General features: G+C 46.8%; 1 protein-coding gene across 10 annotated transcripts in view; it reads right to left on the bottom strand.

Moving 5' to 3' along the window:
• Positions 1-15,620, bottom strand: part of Morc3 (MORC family CW-type zinc finger 3) — a 46,650-nt gene extending 31,030 nt beyond the window's left edge. For 5 of the 10 annotated variants that reach the window (XM_076549242.1, XM_076549240.1, XM_076549243.1 and 2 more), the window contains exons 1-5: positions 15,463-15,617; positions 7,533-7,605; positions 5,289-5,421; positions 3,842-4,055; positions 1,947-2,095 (exon numbers count right to left, since the gene is read on the bottom strand). In XM_076549242.1, the coding sequence (XP_076405357.1) occupies positions 1,947-2,095; positions 3,842-4,055; positions 5,289-5,421; positions 7,533-7,605; positions 15,463-15,501 (608 nt within the window). In that variant the 5' untranslated portion in view covers positions 15,502-15,617. Of the gene's footprint in view, positions 1-1,946; positions 2,096-3,840; positions 4,056-5,288; positions 5,422-7,532; positions 7,606-9,429; positions 9,613-14,607; positions 14,651-15,462 lie in introns of those variants that run through there. The other 5 variants (XM_076549245.1, XM_076549247.1, XM_076549239.1 and 2 more) reach the window with 5 other exon arrangements.
• Between the last annotated feature and the right edge of the window lie 5,256 nt (positions 15,621-20,876).

The raw sequence follows: 20,876 nt of genomic DNA, 5'->3' as shown, positions 1-20,876 counted from the left end.
CCAATACTAAATGGTAAGAAAAAACAAATAAAAAAGCAAACGAACAGTAGGACAAGGGGTCAGGGGTCAAGTACAAAGCAATCCAAGACAAAGAAAAAGCACCAGGAGGACTCAGGAAAACCACATCAACCAGGAGCTGCTGGGCAGAACATAACATGGCACAGTGCCCCCGGAGAAAGCCTAACAACACAGAAACTCCGTTCCTGGGCATTCCCAAGGACACCGCACTGATTTTACAGCCGTCTCTGGTGGTGTCAGGCTATGCACAATCCACATGCTTCTGAAGAGGTGAGGTGGTGAACAACTGGACCGGAACTCCCATCAGTGTGAAAAGCTGCCAACCACCGTGCTGATAAGTACAAGAGCTGGAGACACCTGAGGACCCAAGGGTCTCACACTAGTTCCCTTTGGTCGCCTTCTGAAGGGACAGGACCAAGCAAAGGTCAGGGGCTCCTGACTAGAGAAGCACAGCAGAGGAAGAGAGTGTGGCTGCAGCACAAGGTGGGTGCTGCCTGAGCCACGTGCCCCGCACTGCACCCTAGGGACGCGAGAGCCACCGCACATGAACTACCAGTTCCTGAAAACCAGAGAGCTTGACTGACAAGGAGAGAACCAACCAGGAAGAGGGACGAGAAGGTGAAGGGAAGCACAAGGAGATGCGGTACATCAGGAAAGCAAACGCTAAAGTGCTTCAGTCTCACACCATTTGTGCTGTTTCCACGGTTCAATTACTGCAGGCTTCTAACAACTACTTACTGAGATTCAAAGCTCTTGACTGTAAAGGAGTGTATCCGAAGACAAAGAAGGACTCATTTTAATTTTTAAATTTATTTCATTTACGTATTGCGTGCATGAGAGAGAGAGATTTAAAGATTTAAGAACAACTTTGGCGAGTTCACTCTTCTTCCACACCATCTGAGGGACTGCAGGCGTGGCTGCAAGCTTATCTTTACCCATTGAACCATCTCACAAATTCAAGAACAATCCATTTTTAGCAAGGCAAAATTTTGCTGGATTGTTAGCTCATGCAATCTAATTTTTACAAGCTATTCTTCCTAGCTAGTATTTCACCTTTTTTTCTTTCTTTCTTTCTTTTTTTTTTTTTTTTTAAGGTCGTTTTTGTTTCTGAGCCTAGGAATGGAATAATAGAGATATAATACTATTAAAAACTATGGCCGGGCGGTGGTGGCGCACGCCTTTAATCCCAGCACTCGGGAGGCAGAGCCAGGCGGATCTCTGTGAGTTCGAGGCCAGCCTGGGCGACCAAGTGAGTTCCAGGAAAGGCACAAAGCTACGCAGAGAAACCCTGTCTCGAAAAACCAAAAAAAAAAAAAAAAAAAAACTAATGATATCCAGGTGGTGGTGGCACATGCCTTTAATCCCAGCACTCGGGAGGCAGAGCCAGGCGGATCTCTGTGAGTTCGAGGCCAGCCCGGTCTACAGAGTGAGTTCCAGGACAGGGCACCAAAACTGCACAGAGAAACCCCGTCTTGAAAAACCAAAACCAAACAAACAAAACTAATGATAGGACCAGGAAATTTTTAGAGCAATTTGAAGTAATTCTTTGAAACCAAAGTGGGTTCAATAAAACATCCTCAGAAAACACATGTTACAGGGCTGGAGAGATGTCTCAGAGGTTAAGAGCACTCTAGCTGCTCTTTCAGAGGACTTGAGTTCAATTCCCAACAACCACATGGTGGCTCACAACCATCTATAATGAGGTCTGATGACCTCTTCTGGCATTCAGGCAAACATGTAGGGAAAACACTGTATGCATAATAAATAAAACGGAAGGGGGGGGAGAAAGAGAAAATAAAAGAAACCACAAATCAGAAAGTATACCATTCATTTCTGGTCTGTGTAACAAGGCTAAACATAATGCAACCAACTCTGTGCATGGACTTTACTTCCCAAATGGTCAACTACCAACAGAGGTCTACAATTACCTTCTAAGATTCCAAATGATGATCCTTGTCCCCTTCTTACCCATAATAGCATCAAGTTCTGCCACTAATTTCTGTTCCGTAGAAAACAGAGAATGTTCCAGAATTGCTGCTAGGCTTGCTTTTGATTCTGCTAAATTAATCATCTGACGTATGTCCTTAGTTAAAGATTGAACTCAACAACAAAATTTATACAATTACAATACAGAAGCAAACTTTAACAAACTCAAAGTAACCAATCCCTAAATTATTTACAACTCTTAAAAAAGTAATGTGATTTCAAATGAACACAAGGAAAGATGAAAAGTGAGCATGTCCCAGGGCTCAGTGGAATCTACCCATAACCCAGCTGGGTGAGGTAAGGAAGGAGGGTGAGTTCCAGGCAACTCACTTCAACTGTAAAAGGGGGAGGAAAAGAGAGCAAACTCATTATTTCTAAATAACTTAGTGATTTATGTCAATAAGTTCCTCAAATCATCCCGCTTTTTTTTTTCACTATTAGGAAAACTTTCAAGCCAGGCCAACAGTCTTTCTCATTAACCCAAAATAAGCTTGAAATAAGGAACTATATATAAGGAAGGCAAAGTGGCTCAGGCCTGTAATCCCGCTGCCTATGAGGTGGAGTCCAGTCATTTCCACCACACACTGAAGCCCTGTTGAAGAACAAGGAGAGCTATGGAGGAAGCTTGCCCTCCTGTGGTCTACAGACCAAACCCAGGTCCTCTGCTACTAAGCTTCACCTGCAGCCCTGGAAAACAATCAACAGACTAGACATGGCGGCACCTGCACCTCCAATCCCAGCACGCAGGAAGCAGAGGGAGGGCAGGCAATTGCTGTGGCTTTTCAGGACCAGCCAGGGCTACCTAGTGAGACCTTGTTTCAAACCAACCAACCAACAACCAAACAACTACAACCATAACCTCATTATGCTGACGATTTCCACAACAAATTTCCAGTAAAGAAAAAAACAAACACTGGGCTTCAGGCACAGGGTAAAAGAAGTATATACAGACAAGAAATGAAACACACATGATTTAAAAAAACAAGAATTAGGGGGCTGGAGAGTTAGTTCAGTGGTTAAGGGCACTTGTTGCTCTTGTAGAGAGGGTTCGATTCTCAGTACCCACATGGCAGCTCACAGCCATTTCTAACTGCAATACCAGGAGAACCAACACCCTCTTCTGACCTCTACAGACACCACAAATGCACATGGTGCATATCCACTATGCAGACAAACAATACACACATAAAATAATTTTAAAAAGAACAAAATTTTGCATGAGTGTACTGGCTGGTTTTATGTGTGAACTTGACACAAGCTAGAGTCATCAGAGAGGAAGGAGCCTCAGTTGAGGAAAGACCTCCATGAGACCCAGCTGTAAGGCATCTTCTCAGTTAGTGATCAATGGGGGAGGGCCCAGCCCATGGTGGATAGTGCCATCTCTGGGCTGGTAGTCCTGGATTCTTTAAGAAAGCAGGCTGAGGAAGCATGGGAAGCAAGCCAGTAAGCAGCACCCTCCACGTCCTCTGCATCAGCTCCTGCCTCCAGGTTCCAGCCCTGCTTGAGTTCCTGTCCTGACATACTCCAGTGAAGGACTATGATCTGGAAGTGGAATCCAAATAAACCCTTTCCTCCCCAACTTGCTTTCCGGTCATGGTGTTTTGTCACAGCAACAGAAACCCCAACTAGGACAATGGTATGGTGCTATGTGCTCTTAACTCCAGCTTTTGGTTGGATGGGATGGAAAAATCAGCAGTTTGGAGGCAAGCCTGGCTAACATGGAGGGATCCTTTCTAGAACAAAAGACAGGGCAAGACAAGAATTGAGGGAGATAAAAAGGAGTGTTCAGATTTCTTTAAGTTTCTCTGCAGATGAATTCCAAACTCAAAAGGATATGGTGTTTGTTGAATGTCACGATAGGGACAACAACATGTTCTGCCTTGATGACTTCCAAATAGGTCTGAGACAAGAATCCCACACTCATGGTCTCTCCATTTTTGGTAAAAACTATTGCATCTTTGCCCAGTCTCATAGAACCCGACTTGAATCCATTCCCGTACAATCCAACCGGGACGTGACCATTCACGGTGACTTTGTCACTGAAGCCGAAGCTATAAAGAAAAGGAAGATTCAAACAATAAACACTCATTTTTAAAAATTCAGTGAGTATAAGTACCTTTTGAAAATTTAATACCAAATAAAAAGCCTGGATTCAAATGCTGATTCCACCCACCCCGGGTGTATAAATAATCTTGAGCAAATGACTTTGACCTACCTTGATGTGTTTCCACATCTCTGAGAATGGGTTTCAGGGACTTACACCAGCTCATCACCTGGAATGTATGGCCTAATGTCTGGGCTGTAACAGGAGGTCTACAAACCTTCAGATTTCAGGCCACAGATCATTTCCTCTAGATATGAACAATTCTCTTGTTCTAAACAAGGCTATGTGGCATGATTAATGATGGGGTCAATTTGGCTTTTTGGCAGCATAAGGAACATTTAAGAAGACAACTGTAGCCATAAGTTTCTCTAGTCCACCTGGCCCCAGCAGTCTCGAAGACACTTATAAAATAATCACTCAGAGGCTTAATATTAACTGCAAACTATATGGATTATGGCTCAGGCTTCTTGTTAGCTAGCTCTTAACTTAATTCAACCCGTAACTATTAATCTATGTATCACCATGTGTGCCGTGGCTTTACCTGCGTCCCATGGTTGGCGGTTTGGCGTCTCCCCCCACTGTCCTTTCTCCTCTCACTCTCTCTTGGATTTTCCTGCCTGTCTCCATCCTGCCCTGCCATAGGCCAATGCAGCTTTATTTATTAGCCAATCGGAGTAACCCATATTCACGGCATCCAGAAAGACATCCCACAGCAGACAACAGAAGGCTTCTGCTTCTGAATTCTCCCTCTGCTCTATACTGTTAGTTCTGTACCCAGTGCAGACACTTCACCGAGGCCGCATGAATATTTTCTGTCCCTTCATTCCCCCAAGCTCTTTAAAGACATCCCCGATTCCCACAGTAAACTCTATAGAAACTCTATTAGGTAAGCCTAATTCACACCAAAGTAGAAACAGTGTGCTCTACTACCCGTGTGTTCCACCCCTAAAGGAATGCGGGAGTTGCAGGTAAGGCAGACACAGGGGAAGGGTGACGAGCACGGAGACAGCGCCTACTAATCCAGGTGTAGGAAATAAGGAAAGACCTGATCACACTGTGGAGACGGCATTTTGGGTTTAAAAACAAACTTCAGGACATGAAATGGCGTTTTGTATGACACAAGTAAATTTTCAAATAGGCAGAAGCCATCACTTTCCAGAGTATAACGTGCTGTACACACCTCAGCATTTTATGTAACTTATCTGCAGTCATCCCGTTGCCATTATCAGTGAAAGTCAAGCATATACGGTCATTAATCACTGTTTTATCAATCCAGATCTGTTTAGCATTCACATCAGGATCATAAGCATTATCTGGAAGACAAAGGTTTTGAGAAGTTCTGATTCTGTATTTTAAAGAAGCCATTCATTAGAACAATGTTGTAACAAGCACTAGAATATCATTATTACTTTAAAAGCTAATTGTTAGACTTCCTACGGTTTGAAACACACAACTAAACTGCCTCCACTGACCGCATCAGAATTAGTGCTCCCCCAGCCCTTCACAGCACGCAGGGAATGAAGACTGGAGACCACCACACTCAAGTGTGAGACACCATGCTCCCAAAGACCTAAAACCAGCCTGTCTATCTATCCCGAGGGAAACAGAACTAAGGGCAGAGTACTAGGAGTCGACACAGAAGCTAACTAACGGTTCAGAATGAGAAGGCAGTATCCCTTTCTTCTAAGCTACATCCAGACGGACAGGAGATTCACCTCCTCCAAGTATCTACCATTGGGATTCGTGTGAAGTTTCTTCCTACTGTACAACTCCATCACTGTACACTTCTCACTTTAACCCTAACATCTTGTTTATATACTCACTTCTCAGAACAGGCACGATAAAGGACTATGTTAAAAAAGAAAAATATTTAACTTATCAGTAATAAAATCAATTTGTGACTTATCCAAGAGCCATGTGAACAGCCCCTAATTGAAATATACTTAGAAGTATTTATTAGAAATAATGGGGCCCTTTTCCTCACACTGGGTCGCCTTATCCAGCCTTACTACAGGGGAAGTGCCCCGTCTCACTGCAGCTTGCTAGGCCACGTTTGGTTGCTGTCCATGGGAGGCCTGCCCTCTTCTGAATAGAAACTGAGGGGGGGAGGGGGATGGGGAAGGGCTGGGAGAGGAGGAAGGAAGGAAAACTTTGGTCGGGTGTAAAAAAAATAATAATAATAAAAATCAAACTGGGCGGTGGTGGTGTACCCCTTTAATCTGAGCATTTGGAAGGCAGAGGCAGGTGAACCTCAAAAGTTCAAGGCCAGCCTGGGTCTACAGAGTGAGTTCCAGGACAAGCTCAAGCTACACAGAGAAACCCAGTCTTGAAAAAAGCCAAATTAATAATAACAATAATAATAATAATAATAATAATCAAAAAATGGCTTTTAAACTAGTGTTCTATAAAGGATCTTACAATTAATCTCTTCCAACCACTTCAGGAAAGATAAAATAGCATCTCACTGAGAACTTAACTTGTTAATACCACAGGGGGCACAGCTGTCAGGCCAGGTTGTCTCTGCTAGGCTGCCATTTCAAAACACAGAACTCTCACAGTGTTGCAGCACATCCATTGTAGAGTTGGGGAGAGAAAATACAGTCAGCTGGGTGCTTGTTGGCTCTGAGGTTAGAAAAACCTCAGTAGTGTGCCAAAGGAAAGGGCTCCTGCAAGCTGGGCAGGGTGCTCATCCTGCAAGTCCAGCACTGGAGAAACTGAGGACCAAGACTTACTGTGAGTTCCAGGCCAGCCTAGAGACCCTTCCTTAACAAACAAACACCCAGAAGTCCCTCCTCCTCCCATATCTCAGGTAGGACCTTCCTTTGATCAAGATCCCATTGTAAAATATACAAAGAAACTCCTGAGAATAACATTTCCCCCTTTAAAACATAAGCCTACGTTGAAAAATAAAAACAAAAACAAAAACTATTCTTGCTCATGTAATTTCCTTAGAAGAAAATCATGACCTCATGATACAAATCTGAATATAATTTATATATTGCCTCATGCTCAGTAGATAAAGGCATATTCCTGGACCTCATCATTCCCTTAGAGGAAATAAGAAACTATCATAAATTTAACATATTAATTCTAACACATGAAAAATGAATCCACTCTATATGTTATACACACTGTGAAGCATAATTCTTATTTTTTTACTTTCACAATTAGTAAAAATATTTGCACTGTAAGTGCTTTGTAAACTTAGCACATTAAGAACTAAAAGAAAGCTATGGAAACACCTGGTAGTATGGGGAAGGTGAGGAGTGATTCACGTGCTATGAACTTAAACAACTGTTAAGTCAGCTTTTACACCAATGTTGTTCAGGATCTAGTTTAACAAGTATGGTTGCATATTACTTTTCAGAAGTTATTAAGTTATAATTACATTAGCAGATAGTATATGAAATACCAATTTACATACCTATTAATTCAGCAACTGCACTGAATGGCCAAGTATGACTAGTAGAATTTGTGTGTAAAAACTTCGGGCAAAGCTGAAACAAACAACAATTCATATAATTTAATGTATCCTTAATTATGAGCACAAGACCCAATATACATTGTCTCTGTGTTAAACAACGCTGAGACGGAATAAAAAATGACTTAATTGGCCGGGCGGTGGTGGCGCACGCCTTTAATCCCAGCACTCGGGAGGCAGAGCCAGGCGGATCTCTGTGAGTTCGAGGCCAGCCTGGGCTACCAAGTGAGTCCCAGGAAAGGCGCAAAGCTACGCAGAGAAACCCTGTCTCGAAAAACCAAAAAAACAAAAAAAAAAAAAAAATGACTTAATTGCTTGTTCCAAAGAGAGAAAACCTTGAAGCTTCCTGGAAGGCTGGGGAAACAACTCAATAGCTTACCCATCAAGAACTTGTCTCCTTATGTCCACAATGCCATAGCTTTCCCAATTCCCTTGTAAGACCTGTTTTTAAATGACCCAGCTGAGACCCTAAAGTCTGACAAACATCATTTCCTAAACCTCACTACTTTGAGACAAGACTTTGCCAAGAGGTGTTTGCTCATTAGTATCCTGACTGGTCTAATAACCTTACTAAGTAACCACTGCTGGCAGCCTCACAGAGACTTAGTATTGACACTGAGTTGGTTGGATTATCTATTCCAAGTTTACTGAGTTTGAGCACTGGCCTGGTGTGTATCCATGACTTCTTCAAATAACAAACCACTGCAGTTTCCAAGGTGTTAGAGCATGACTTTACTCTCAATAACAGATATGAAGTCATGAAGGAGGGAGAGGCCAATCAGCCCTATGCTATAGGAAGCTTAATGCACACTTAATTAATTAATTAAATAATCACTTAATTTAAACACTTTTTTTTTTAAGGGCAGGGATGGAAAGATGGCTCAGTAGTTGAGGGCACTCACTGCTCTTCCAAAGGTCATGAGTTCAATTCCCAGCTCACAACTGTGGGATGCTATCCTCTGGTGTACATATGTACATACAGACAAATTACTCATATACATAAAAAATAAAATCTTTAGCTGGGCTTGGTGGTACAGCCTTTAATCCCAGCACTTGGGAGGCAGAGGCTGGTGGATCTCTATGAGTGAGTTCAAGGCCAGCCTGGTCTACAGAGTGAGTTTCAGGACAGCCAGAGCTACAGTGAGCTACTCTTTTGGGGTGTGGGGAGAGTTGTGTATTCTAGGGTAGCCTAGAACTCACCTTAAACTTCTGCTCCCCTTGCCTCTACTTCCCCAACCCAAGAGGATGTAGCTCAATACGCGTAGACCACTTGCCTAACACACATAAAGTTCTGGGCTTAACCCCCAGCACCTCATAAAACTGTGCATGGTAACCAAGAGCCTGTAATTCCATCACCTGGGAATCACGATATCAGAAAGTTAAGGTCATCCTTATCGAGTTTAAGTTGGGAGCCAGCATGGGCTGTTGAAGATCTCAAATAAAACAAATAAAACCTAGACAACAGAAGACATCAGCTCCCCACAGGATAACCTGAGCAAGCTGCGGCCCCCAGGACAACCAGAAAAAGATCCACACTAGCAAGTCAGCAAGCAGCCTGCAATCAACCCCTATACACACTGTGAGTGCCGAGATCACTCACAGGAGAAAGGCCTTTTCAACAAATGGCACTGGGAAACCAGATTCCTAAATTACAACACATACAGGAATTAAGTCAAAATGGATCAAAAACCTAAAATAACATAAAAAAAAGAAAAGCTTCATGACTTTAGATTTGGAAATCATTTCTTGAATAGAACAAAAGCGTATATAAATCAAACTTATCAAAATTTAGAACTACACATCTAAGGGCAGCGGCAACATGAAAAAATACAGCTCTCACCTCAAAGGGGTAAGAGGCAGTTCACTGTAGAGCCAAATCTAAGTGACCATGGTGGAACACAGGTTTGTGTTACCTTGCACCCATGGTCCAGTATGGGAATGGTTTGATGAGATATTTACAGTAGCAGAACAAGGCAGACACATGTCAAGACCTTTGGTCCATCAGGCTCCAGACACAGTAAGGCTAGGAAAAGAAAACACTGCTTTCAGCACCAGCTGCTCTGGACAGCAGTCCTTGACCCTTTGGCTGGATGGAAACCAGGGGTCTATTTGTACATTTCAAGTGATTTACCTAATGGGCCAAAGCCACAGAGGAGGGCAGTACATGGTTATTAAGGGGGCCAAAGGTGTCCTAAGGTAACTTGGCTCTGAACTTACAGCATCCCAACCTCTCCACACCACAGTTGTCGATCAGCCTCCATAGCACACCCCACTTCCTAGTAGCCCAACTAACAGTGAAAACGGGGGTGGGGGTGGGGTGTGCCCATACACTAGGAGCAGAGGACCTGCTTAACAGGTACACGCATCTTGGGTTTTGAAGGGGTTAAACTCTCCCACTTTCACAACTGAACTCAGGTTCCAGTTCTCTGAGAAGGGCAAACAGGTAGGTGTCTTCTCCAACAAAGGACCATTTATCTACAAGACCCTTACATTCAGGGCTAAGGGAGAGAATGAACACAGAGGGTCTAAGTCAGCCTCACAGTGTCTCAAGGACAAACCCAGCAGCTCCCTTCTGAGTCACGACCAAGCTTGGGCAGATGTGTCCAAAAGTAATAAAACTAAACCTCAGCTAATTAAAAATATACTAATGTTAACTGCTGCTTGCTTACCCAATTATGTAGCTGACCCTGAAACTCCCCTTAGTTGTGCTTAAAAGGAGCCTACAAAAATAAGCCAGTTGTCAGTGTAGCAGGAATCTTAGAGAGTCTTATTAATAAAATCAAACCTGAGGCCAGTTACTGGGGTGAATGCTGGAAGATCAGAGAAGCAGAACAAACCACAGCTACCTCACCTTGCCAGTTCCTCAGCTGATCCTGTTTCCTCAGACTAGAAGCCTCTGAGTCCTTATCCAAATGGGTCTCAGCTGAACTGCTGCTCAGAAGCCTAAAAGCTTAACCAGCTAAAAGCTTCTAGTTCCTGGACTTCGCGCCTTATATACCTTTCTGCTTTCTGCCATCACTCCCTGGGATTAAAGGCTCACTTCTTGGGATTAAAGGCGAGAGTCACCATGCCTGGCTGTTTCCAATGTGGCCTTGAATTCACAGAGATCCAGAGGGATCTCTGCCTCTGGAATGCTATGTGAGTGCCACCATTTTCTAGCCTCTGTATCTAGTGGCTGTTCTGTTCTCTGACCCCAGATAAGTTTATTAGGGTGCACAATATTTTGGGGAACACAATACCACCACATGTCAGGACCAAAATAAAACCAGGGAAAGCCACATAGGGAGGGAATATCCATGAAAGTATCTGCCAGGTAACAGAAACCATCACAAAAGTCTGCTAAGACCACAGCCTTTATATAGATGAAAATAGTTGTGCGATGTTACCTGTCCAGAAACTTACTCATCAGCCTTGGGCTAACAGGATCCTTGGCTCCTGGTCCTTGCAGCCAAGGACAACTGTTCAAAACACAACCCTTTCCTGTTTCCTTTTAGCATGCTTGTCTTCCTTGGCCTCGCTACATCCATGATGGTTACTATATTCTGCCTGCAATTCCCTGCTAATGCAATCTGCTCTTCTGGAGAGCCATACTGTTATTTAGGCTGACACTTGGTGGGAATGTAAAATGTACAGCTGCTATGGAACACAGTATGATGGTTCCTCAAAAACTTAAAACACAATCCTGTTATGGGTAAAATAACCACACTCATCCTTCGGATTGGAATCTTGGGCACAAAGGAACTACACGTCCAATCATCTATGTCAGGAGTGAGGTCATGAGGGCAGGCCCAGCCTATGCTGTGAATCACTAAGCGAGGGCTTACTAAGGCAGTAAGTCTCAACAGTCCTGTGGAAAGGTTAAAGAAAGTCCCCAAGACAGGACTGTTCAGTCAAGGACTCCCCACTGATAAATGCTGGGTGAGTCTGAAAAGGGATGAACCCGGGGTCTCAACAACACCCTATTTGGCAACGCTGACAATTTTAAGGAATTTGGTTTGCTTGCTTCTTCCTTTCATTTAATCTTTACTTTTGAGACAGGGTTTTACAATGCTACTCTGACTGGCCTGGACTCATCTAAGTAGATGAAACTGAGAGTTCACAGAGCTTGCCTCTACCTCCTGAGTGCTGGATTACAGGCACAGGCCAAGCTTCCTTGTTTGTTTGTCTTTATGTATACTGGGGATGGGATCTAGAGTCTTGCTCTTGCCAGGCCAAGTGCTCTACCATTAGGCTATATCCCCAGTCCTCTTATATTTTGAGACAGGGTCTCATTAAGTTGTCCATCCAGGCTGGCCTTGAACGTGTGATTCTCCTGCCTCAGCCTCTTGAGTAACTAGAACTATAAAAACACACTACCAGTCCCAGTATCAATTCAATCTTTTTGTGTGTTGGGTGTGCATGTGTACATGAATGTGAAGGCCAGGGTTGACAATTATGCTCACCTTATTTTTGAGAGTCTTCCACTAACCTGGAGCTGACCAGTCTGTCTAGACTAACTGGAGAGCGAGCTCAAGATACCTCCCTGACATTATAGATAGATTATGGACACTTTATTGGGGACTGGGGATCTGATCTCGGGTCTTCATGCTTTTAGTGTACTTTACTAAACTCAGCCATTCCCCTAGCCCTTCACGCCCATTTTGAAGAGTCAGAGAATGTAGTATGTAAGGAGGTGGGAACTCGATCATGACTCTAGCTGGGAGTACTCTTCAGGCTGTGGCTTATCTTTCTTATTTAGGAAAAGGGCCAAGAAACATGGTCCAAGCTGGCCTGGAACTCTTGATCCTCCTGCTTCAGCCTTCTTAGTGTTGGGCTTATATGTAGTTGGAACTTTCTTTGGGCTACCAACCAGCTCCCAAAGAGACACAGAGACCTATTTGAATGCTCAGCCTTATTTTATGCTTGTTCCATTGCTTTTCTAACTTAACCTGTTTCTATTCATCTACATTTTGCCTCGGGGCTTTTTACCTTTCTTTCATTCTGTATGTCCTACTTTCCTGCTTCCTCCCTGTCTAGCTGACTGGCCCCTGGCATCTTGTCTCCTTTTCTTTCTTCCTCAAGTCTAAATTCCTCCTCCTCCTTACTCTCCCTGCCCAGGAGTTCTGCCTACACCTCCTCCCTCACTACTGGCCGTTCAGCTTCTTATTAGACCAATCAGGTGCTTTAGGCAAGGTAAAACAGCAACACGTCTTTACATATTTAAACAAATATTCCACAACAATTATATGTGTGTGCAACTACGCCTGGTCACTTGGATGTGGCTTTTAAAGGAAATAGCCCTTGTCTTTTTTTTCCGTACTGAGGTAGCACCAAGGGCCTAGCACGTGCTAAGTGTGTGTGTGTCATTACACTAGGCTATCTCCCTGACCCAGAATAGAGATTTCAAACTCTAAAGCAGAACTAATAATATCTGAGGCTAACTGGTGTGAATGGAAGCTCCCTGAAGCTTCATCTGCGTTCAAGAGCCTGTACGTGTCTGGCAGACTACAACACCATGATTGAGAAATGGAATGTTGTAAAGCAGCCAAAATTCCCTTGAACTATCTTTAGTGCCCGCCTCTCAAGTGCTGGGGACTGAACTTCGGCCTGACACATGGAAGGTAGATACTGTCCCACTGAAATACAGCCCGAGTCTGCTTTCCCTTCTATTTTGAGAAAGCTGTCCAGGCTGGCCTTGAACTCACTCTGTAGCCCAGGCAGGCCTAATTTATACTCCCCCTTCCTCAGCCTCCAGAGCAGATGAGATTCCAAGCTGTGCCACAAGGCCTGACTTAGAGCTCGTTACCATCAACCCCGTATCTGACCTAACATTCTCAGTAGGTAAAACTCTCAATGTAGTTAGGCATAGCAGAGATCTCCCTGCTCTGGACCTGACACTCTAGCCAATTATGTGGCAAATGACTTTATTTTGTTTTTAGAAGCTTCCATAAGACTGGGGCTACAGCAACAGAACACTTTCCTGGCAGACAGGACGAAGACCCTTGTTGGATAACCCCTAACACACACCACCACTACCACCTCATTACTCAAGGCAATCTATATCCCTGCTCCAGGACCTTGGTTACCCAGAACTGACACAGAATAATTTCTTTTCTTCCTTTTTTTAAAAAAGATTTATTTATTTTATGTATGAGTGCTCTATCTGCATGTACACCTTTATGCCAGAAGAGGGCATGAGATCTCATTATAGCCGGTTGTGAGCCACAGTGAGGTTGCTGGGACCTCTGGAAGAACAGCCAGTGCTCTTAACTGTTGAGCCACCTCTCCAGCCCCGACACAGAATAATTTCTATTATTTCCCTGGTAACAAGAACCCTTTTGGCTCTAGAGTGGTGAGTGTTATTACTCTGTCCAGAGTCACCCAGTTGGGGAGAAGAACTAAGAACTCGTAAAGAAAGGATAAAGTTACTCTTTTAACTACTAAACACCATTTCATTAAACAAACTATTTAACTAAAGGTCCTTGACCTGGAATATGTAAACAAGTCTCATAAACCAGTACGATTTCTCTCTCAAAAGAAAGGGGAATAAGAATGACAAACTAGGGCTCTCGAGAAATGGCTCCGTGGTAAGAGCACCTGCTGCCCTTACCGAGGATCAGGGTTCAGTTCCCAGCACCTCACAGGCAACTCACTCCCTCAGTGAAGGGACCTGAATCCCTCTTCTCATCTCCAGGCACACGGGAGGTAACATACATGCACACATGCAGGCAAACCACTCACGCACATAAAATAAATAAATGTGAAAAAATTTGGGCAAACTGTATGCACAGGCAATTTAAGACAAAAACATAACAAAAAAAAAAAGTGAAGAATGCTCAACCTCACAAAGAGGCAGAGGCAATAAAAACCAGGCAACATTTCCTGCACACTCGGACTATCACACCCCGCGTGAAGGACACCGCCAAATGAATGAATGAACGTGGAGCAGACGCATTCTTCCAGGGCCAGCGAGAAACCGCGGAAGGTGCTCCCGGAAATCCTTACCGCCCAGCAATGAAATATTAACAACACGGAGTACCTTTCCGTGCTTGTCTGAGGCAGGGCTTCCCCGTACCCCCGAAACTGTCCAGGAACCGGCTTGCTTCAGTCAGTGGCCCTTTGCGCGGGGTTTGCAGGCGTGGCACACCGCAGCCCCCCGGCACCCCAACCCCAGCAGCCACCCTCCAGGCGTCCACCTCCTCCTCCTCCTCCTCCGCGGCCGAGGAAGTACTTTCCCCGGCCTAGAGCCTCCTCGGGGACCGGCAAATGTAAAAACTTCGCAGGGATCATCAGGTGAGGAGGCCACGCCCACCATGTTTTGGGTCCCAAAGTCTGAGTCGTTTGGCGCCGCGACCCCTCCCCAGCGCCCCGCGAGCGTTTGTCAGAACCGGAGCAGAGGCAGCGAGGCAACCCCGGCAGGCGGGGAGGGGACGAGAGGTCGGGGGCCCCGGGGCCTCCTCGGGGCCAGGCCCGCGCGGCACGGGACAGCGAGGGCACCGGGCTGCCGCGCCCCGACGGAGCCGAGCGGCTCGGCGCCTGCGGACTGCTCGGGGGGCCGGGCGGGTGCCGGCCGGGGGAGGGCGCGGCTGCGGCGACAGCTGGCGGCGGCCGCGGAGAAGAGGAAGCCGGCCGCCGCGGGCAGGGACGGCAGCCCGGCCCAAGCCGCCCGGCGCGCACCGATCGCCTCCGGGCCGGCCGCTCCTCCTGCGAGCGCAGCGACATGGCGGCGGCGGCTCCTCGGCGGCCGCGCCGCGACGCCCCCAGCCCCCCGGCCCCCGCCCCCCGGCCGCCGCGCCGGGGCCTCGAGCCGCCGCCGCCCACGGCCACCCTCCTCGCGGGCCCGCCCGCCCGCCCTCCTGGGGCCCGGCCCGCTCCTCCCCTCGCGGCTGCTCACCGCGCTGAGGCGGATCCCGCTGGGTGACTGCGCCGCCATCTTGAGAGGCGAGAGCGAGCTACAAAGCCAGGCCCGGCCTCGGCCGCAACCCGACTGGGAGGCGCGGAGGCCGCCGCGGGGCTCCCGGTCCCGCCCACTTCCGGGGCGGGCCGCCCCGCGCGGGGCCCCGCCCGCTCACTTCCGCCTCGGGCCAGGCCGAATCGGGAGGGTCGGCGGCAGGAGGGCCGGACTCGGCGGGGGTTGGCTGTGCGCACGCGCACCACACCCCCACACAGTCAGGCGTCAGGCGCATGCGTGCGGCCAGCGGGCACAAACTGCTGCTAGCTGGACCTGCCGACTGAAGGTTGGCGCCAAGGATGATGTGTGTGGAGAAGCTAGATAAACTCGAATGAGAATCGCACTGCAAAATTGTAATCCATGTCCACTAGTAAGGATGGTATTGGAACCTTACGAGACAAAACAAAGAAAATGAGTGCTTTTTTTGGATTTGCCTGAAAATGATCAGCTTTTATCCTGGTGGTGGTTATGCCATGATTTCGTAGACCCCTGAAAGACCACAGGAGCCGAATCCATACGCAAAAGCAAAGAGCCTTTATTCAAGCGTATGCAAAAGCAAGAGCCTTTATTCAAGCTCAAGCTTGGGCTCTCCGTCTGTCTGACATAGCGGTAAGAGCAGAGAGCTCCGAGGCTGGTCGGGGTAGGGTTTTTATCATAGCATAGGTTGGGGTGAGGGCATTTCCAGGGTTCAGGACCCCGATTGGCTGACATTTGTCTAGGGGTATCTTGGTGAAAGGGGGTAGGCATGTGCTGGGCCCAGGGACATCTGGTGCTCTTATCTCTGATGGTCAGAAATCCCGAGTTTGGAATGTTAGGTAGGTTCCCCTTGGATGCTGATTGGCCTGCTCTGGGGTGGTGCCAGTTTATGACTTTTCCTGGAACTGGGTATTGCCTTACAGTAAACAGAAACTTAGGCCTGCTCTCTGACTGGTTCTTATTGAGCCTGTCTTGGCAGCAGTTTAGCCACGGACACGCTAATTCATCGTGTGTGTTGAGCCCAGTATTGCTCCAGGTCGGATGTAGAAATGAATCAAGCAAGGGCTGTCGAATAGTACAAGACCCGGTTGAGAAGTCTGCAAGAATATTTACTGCAAATATTATGAAAGTCATACATTTTTAATAGGTTTTTCTGTAACGGGATAATGGGTTTCTTCTGCCGACGCAGTAAGCCAGATCAAGTCGAATTGAAAAAGTAAAAGAGCAGGTTTATTTGAGCAAAGCCACTCCCGGGTGAGTCCTCCAGCCCCAGAGATGAGCGCCAGAGAAGTTATGCATGTAGGGTAAAAGAGCCAGCCAAAGAAACACACCCTGGCCCTGGCCAACTCAGTACAAAAAACGACCAATCTCTAAGCAAGAAAACCAACCAATCCCAGAGCATGAAATCAACCAATCTCTGAGCACAAAATCCAGCCAATCTCTGAGTTTGTCCAAGCTCAGGAATTGAAATCCAACCAATTCACACCCTGGAAATCTCCACCCTGGAAAAACTCCACTCCTAAAAAGACCTACACAAGCCCTGTGCCTGTTCAGGTTTCTGCTGCCTTTTCCCACCCTGGTGGAGGCAGCCACCCTCCTGGACTCTTCCCTCCTAATAAATCTCTTGAATGAGGTCTGGGTGAGACCTTCTTTTGCCAGAATGGAGCAGAGCTGAGCAGAACTGGAACGCTTTCCCTGGGGAAACCCCCTCCTGCCAGGGCAGAGGTGTTACATTGGGGAAACCTTTCCCTGGAGCAGGGCTGTGAGCTAGTACGCTTACAGTGACTTTGTGGTACACCTCACCTTCCGACGGGACGGCCAGGATCCTTTTCCATCGGAGCTGCAATGCTCACAATGCAGCAGAACTAAAGCAGGCAGCTCATATACCCTGTAGGTGAGGGGTGATGACGTGTCCTCCACAAGTTGGGTTTGTGCCCAAGTGTGGTCAAAAGCTGACCAATTTAGGTGGGGACTTGGGCCGCTGGCAACTTCCGGGGAGGAGCTGCCGCAGCCGCCAAGAATGCGGCACTGGGCTTTTGGTGCCTTTTCTTTGTTGGAGATTCTCTGAGAGGGTGGGGTTGGAAAGAGAGAGAGAGAAATGAAGCTTTTGGGATTCAAGCAGGAGTGAGCTGGAGATTCCAGCCAAATAATTTTATTTGTAAAAGTTCAAGTAATACAGAGGCATAAAATTTACCCAGTTCCTCTTGTGCAGATAAAGTGCTCTTTATTCCAGACCTGCTGTCTATTAACACTGCCTGCCTGAGACCAGAAGAAGCCATTAGATGCCCTGGAACTAGAGTTACAGGTGTTTTGTGAGCTGCCATGTGGGGGTTGGGAACCAAAGCCAGTCCTCTGGGAAAGCAGCCAGTGCTCTTAACCACTAAGCATCTCTCCATTCATGGATTCTATTCATCTTAAGAATGTGATATTTGGGCTGGAGAGATGGTTCAGTGGTTAAAAGCACTGGCCACTCTTCCAGAGGTCCCGAGTTCAATTCTCAGCACCCACATGGTGGCTCACAACCATCTGTAATGAGATCCAGTGCCCTCTTCTGGCCTGCAGGGATACATGCAGGCAGAACACTGTATGTGTAATAAATAAATCTTTGAAAAAAAAAAGAAAATTGTGTGTGTGTGTGTGTGTGTGTGTGTGTGTGTACATGTATATCTAAAAGAATGTGATATTCTTGCATCTAGAGAAGAACTGGTGGGCTCTGGCTGTCCCTTGTCCCCCATCCTAATCTTATCTTCTTTCTTTATGGAGGAGGTCACATGTACCTTACGAGGAGTTTCGATGTAGTCATGCCTTAAGCCCAAGTTAAGAGTCTAGGGAGGATGATTGGAATAAACATGAGTCTGGGGGAGCCAGCTGTGGCCTGGCCCTACAGACAGCACAGAGGTCACCAGGCTTCTAACCACATCCATTCCCAGCCTTCTGAGTGAAACACAGACTATCCATCCTTTGAAGAGACAACCCTGCGTGTCTGATTGGTTTCATCTCAACATAATGTGGGGGGTGGGGTCTAGGCACAGCCGGCAGTGTGACCTATGTCCAGTTGAGAATGGTAAAGGTTCTGATAAACTCTTTCCAGCCTCCTGAACATGGAGGGGCTGGCTCTGCTGATTCCTGAGCCTCTATCCCCTGGAGTTACTAAAGGAACTCCTGGGGAAATTGGATTTCAGGGCTTGCCACCTTAGGGGGCTCATATTCTGGGGGTACCCAGATGGGCCAGTTTGGGCCAATGGGTCAGAGGACCCCAAGGGGTTTTTGTTTTTCTGGGACAATGAAGGGATCACCATGCTCCAGGAAGACTTGGTTTCACAACTGAGCACAGTGGTATCTGCCTGGCTCCTGGCAGCTCAGGGAGCTGTCAGCTGAGCAGGCATGGTACCGCATAGACTATCTCTTCACTGGTGGGCTCACAGCCCCAGAGCTGTGTTCCTCCCCAGGAGTAAGCAAACCATCCGTCCCCCGGCAGCCTCTGGATATAATATATTTTACAGAGCTCTACCTGGAAGACCCGTTGGGTCTCAGAGAACAGACTGGCCATGAGCTCCTGGGCCCAGTCTTTCTTAATTCCCATACCCAAGTTCCTGGCTCATCGGGGCCTTGGGCCTTTCCCACAGGGAGACAAAAGGACAAAATAGGAAAACCATAATTACAGGGCGCACATCAGTCTTATTCTCAGGGGGTCAGATGGCCTGATGACGATCCACCTGTGATTGCCCTCTGTAGCCTCCTTCAGTGAGGTGTGGTGGATCCATGGAGTGGCATTGGAGGTCTTCGCTACTGTGGGAGTGGTGATGACCACGGGGTATGGATTGTACCATGCTGGCTGCAGACTGTGGGTCAGGACCTCTTTACCCATACAAAGTCTTCAGGGTGGAACTTGTGGGCAGGCTCAGATATAGGCACAAGGGCATGACCTCTTGAACCATCGGGTGAGTAGCCCTTTGGGTCTGTTGCGGGGCTGGTAAGGACTTGAAGAGGAAGTGGATAGTAACTTCTGCTTTATGAATATTTCAGGGCAGGGGAGGTCTCCTAAACATGATTTCAAATGAGGTGAAAACACATGGATATGGGCGGCACCTGGTGCTTAGGACAAAAGGTGGGAGGCTGGTCCAGTTTTCACTGGTCTCAAGGATATACTTAAAGTCTCCTTTAAGGTCCCATTTGCTATGGGATGTCTTTCTGTATGCTGTGAATATATGTTGTTAATATTGGTTAAAAAAATAAGCTGCTTTGGCCTATGGCAAGGTAGCTTAGAGGCAGGCAGGAAATCCAAGCAGAGATACAGGAAAGAGAACGGAAGGATGGGGGAGACACCAAACCACAGTCCAAGGAGCAACATGTAATGAGACACAGGCAAAGCCACAGAGCATGTGGCGATACTTAGATTAATGGATATGGGTTAATTTAAGATGAAAGAGCTGGCTAGCAAGAAGCCTGCCATAGGCCATTCAGTTGATAATTAATATAAGCCTCTGAGTGGTTGTTTTATAAGTGGCTGTGGAATCTCAGGGCCGGGCAGGACACAGGAAAACTTCCAACTACACCCATTCATCTTTTCTATCTGTCCTGAGCTCTGTGGCCTACAGGCATGATGCAGTTTCCAATCAACAATTAAGAACGTTGCCAGATTTGGCCATGAAGACCGGGCCATCATCAGACCCCCTGGGAAAGGGGCAATCCAAATCGAGGAATGAACTCTTGAAGGACTGTCTTGGTGACCATTGAGGCCATTCAATTAGGATGGGGAAGACTTCCACCTACCCAGGGAAGGTGTCGATGAAAACTTCCCAGTACTGAGGAGGAACAGTTCCTGCCCAAAGTCAGATGGTCGGCTTCTTTTGTTAGCACAACTGTAGTGGCAATGCCCGCAAGAAAAGCCAGCCAACTGGCAGGAACAGGATGAAGCCTTGGCTGGATGGCCACAGCCTCGGGGTCCTGGGTGCTCAGTGGATGGAGCCTCGGTCTATCAGCCCTGACCCAGGCCTTCCTTCTTTACTGTTTTAATTGGGACATTTAATTTTCCAGTGTCCTTTTGTTTACTTTGTAGCTAGAGTTTTTCCTGCTTTGCCCACAGTCAGAACAAATCTCTGTCACCTGCCAATCCCACAGCCGCTCAGGCCCAACCAAGTAAACACAGAGACTTATATTGCTTACAAACTGTATGGCCGTGGCAGGCTTCTTGCTAACTGTTCTTACAGCTTAAATTAATCCATTTCCATAAATCTATACCCTGTCACGTGGCTTGTGGCTTACTGGCGTCTTCACATGCTACTTGTCATGGTGGCAGCTGGCAGTGACTCCTTCTGCCTTCCTGTTCTTTCTTTTCTCCTCTCTGTTAGTCCTGCCTATACTTCCTGCTTAGCCGCTGG

This window comes from Peromyscus maniculatus, chromosome 12, assembly GCF_049852395.1.
Source record: "Peromyscus maniculatus bairdii isolate BWxNUB_F1_BW_parent chromosome 12, HU_Pman_BW_mat_3.1, whole genome shotgun sequence".
Classification (NCBI taxonomy): domain Eukaryota; kingdom Metazoa; phylum Chordata; class Mammalia; order Rodentia; family Cricetidae; genus Peromyscus; species Peromyscus maniculatus.
This window is presented reverse-complemented; position numbering and strand designations above follow the sequence as displayed.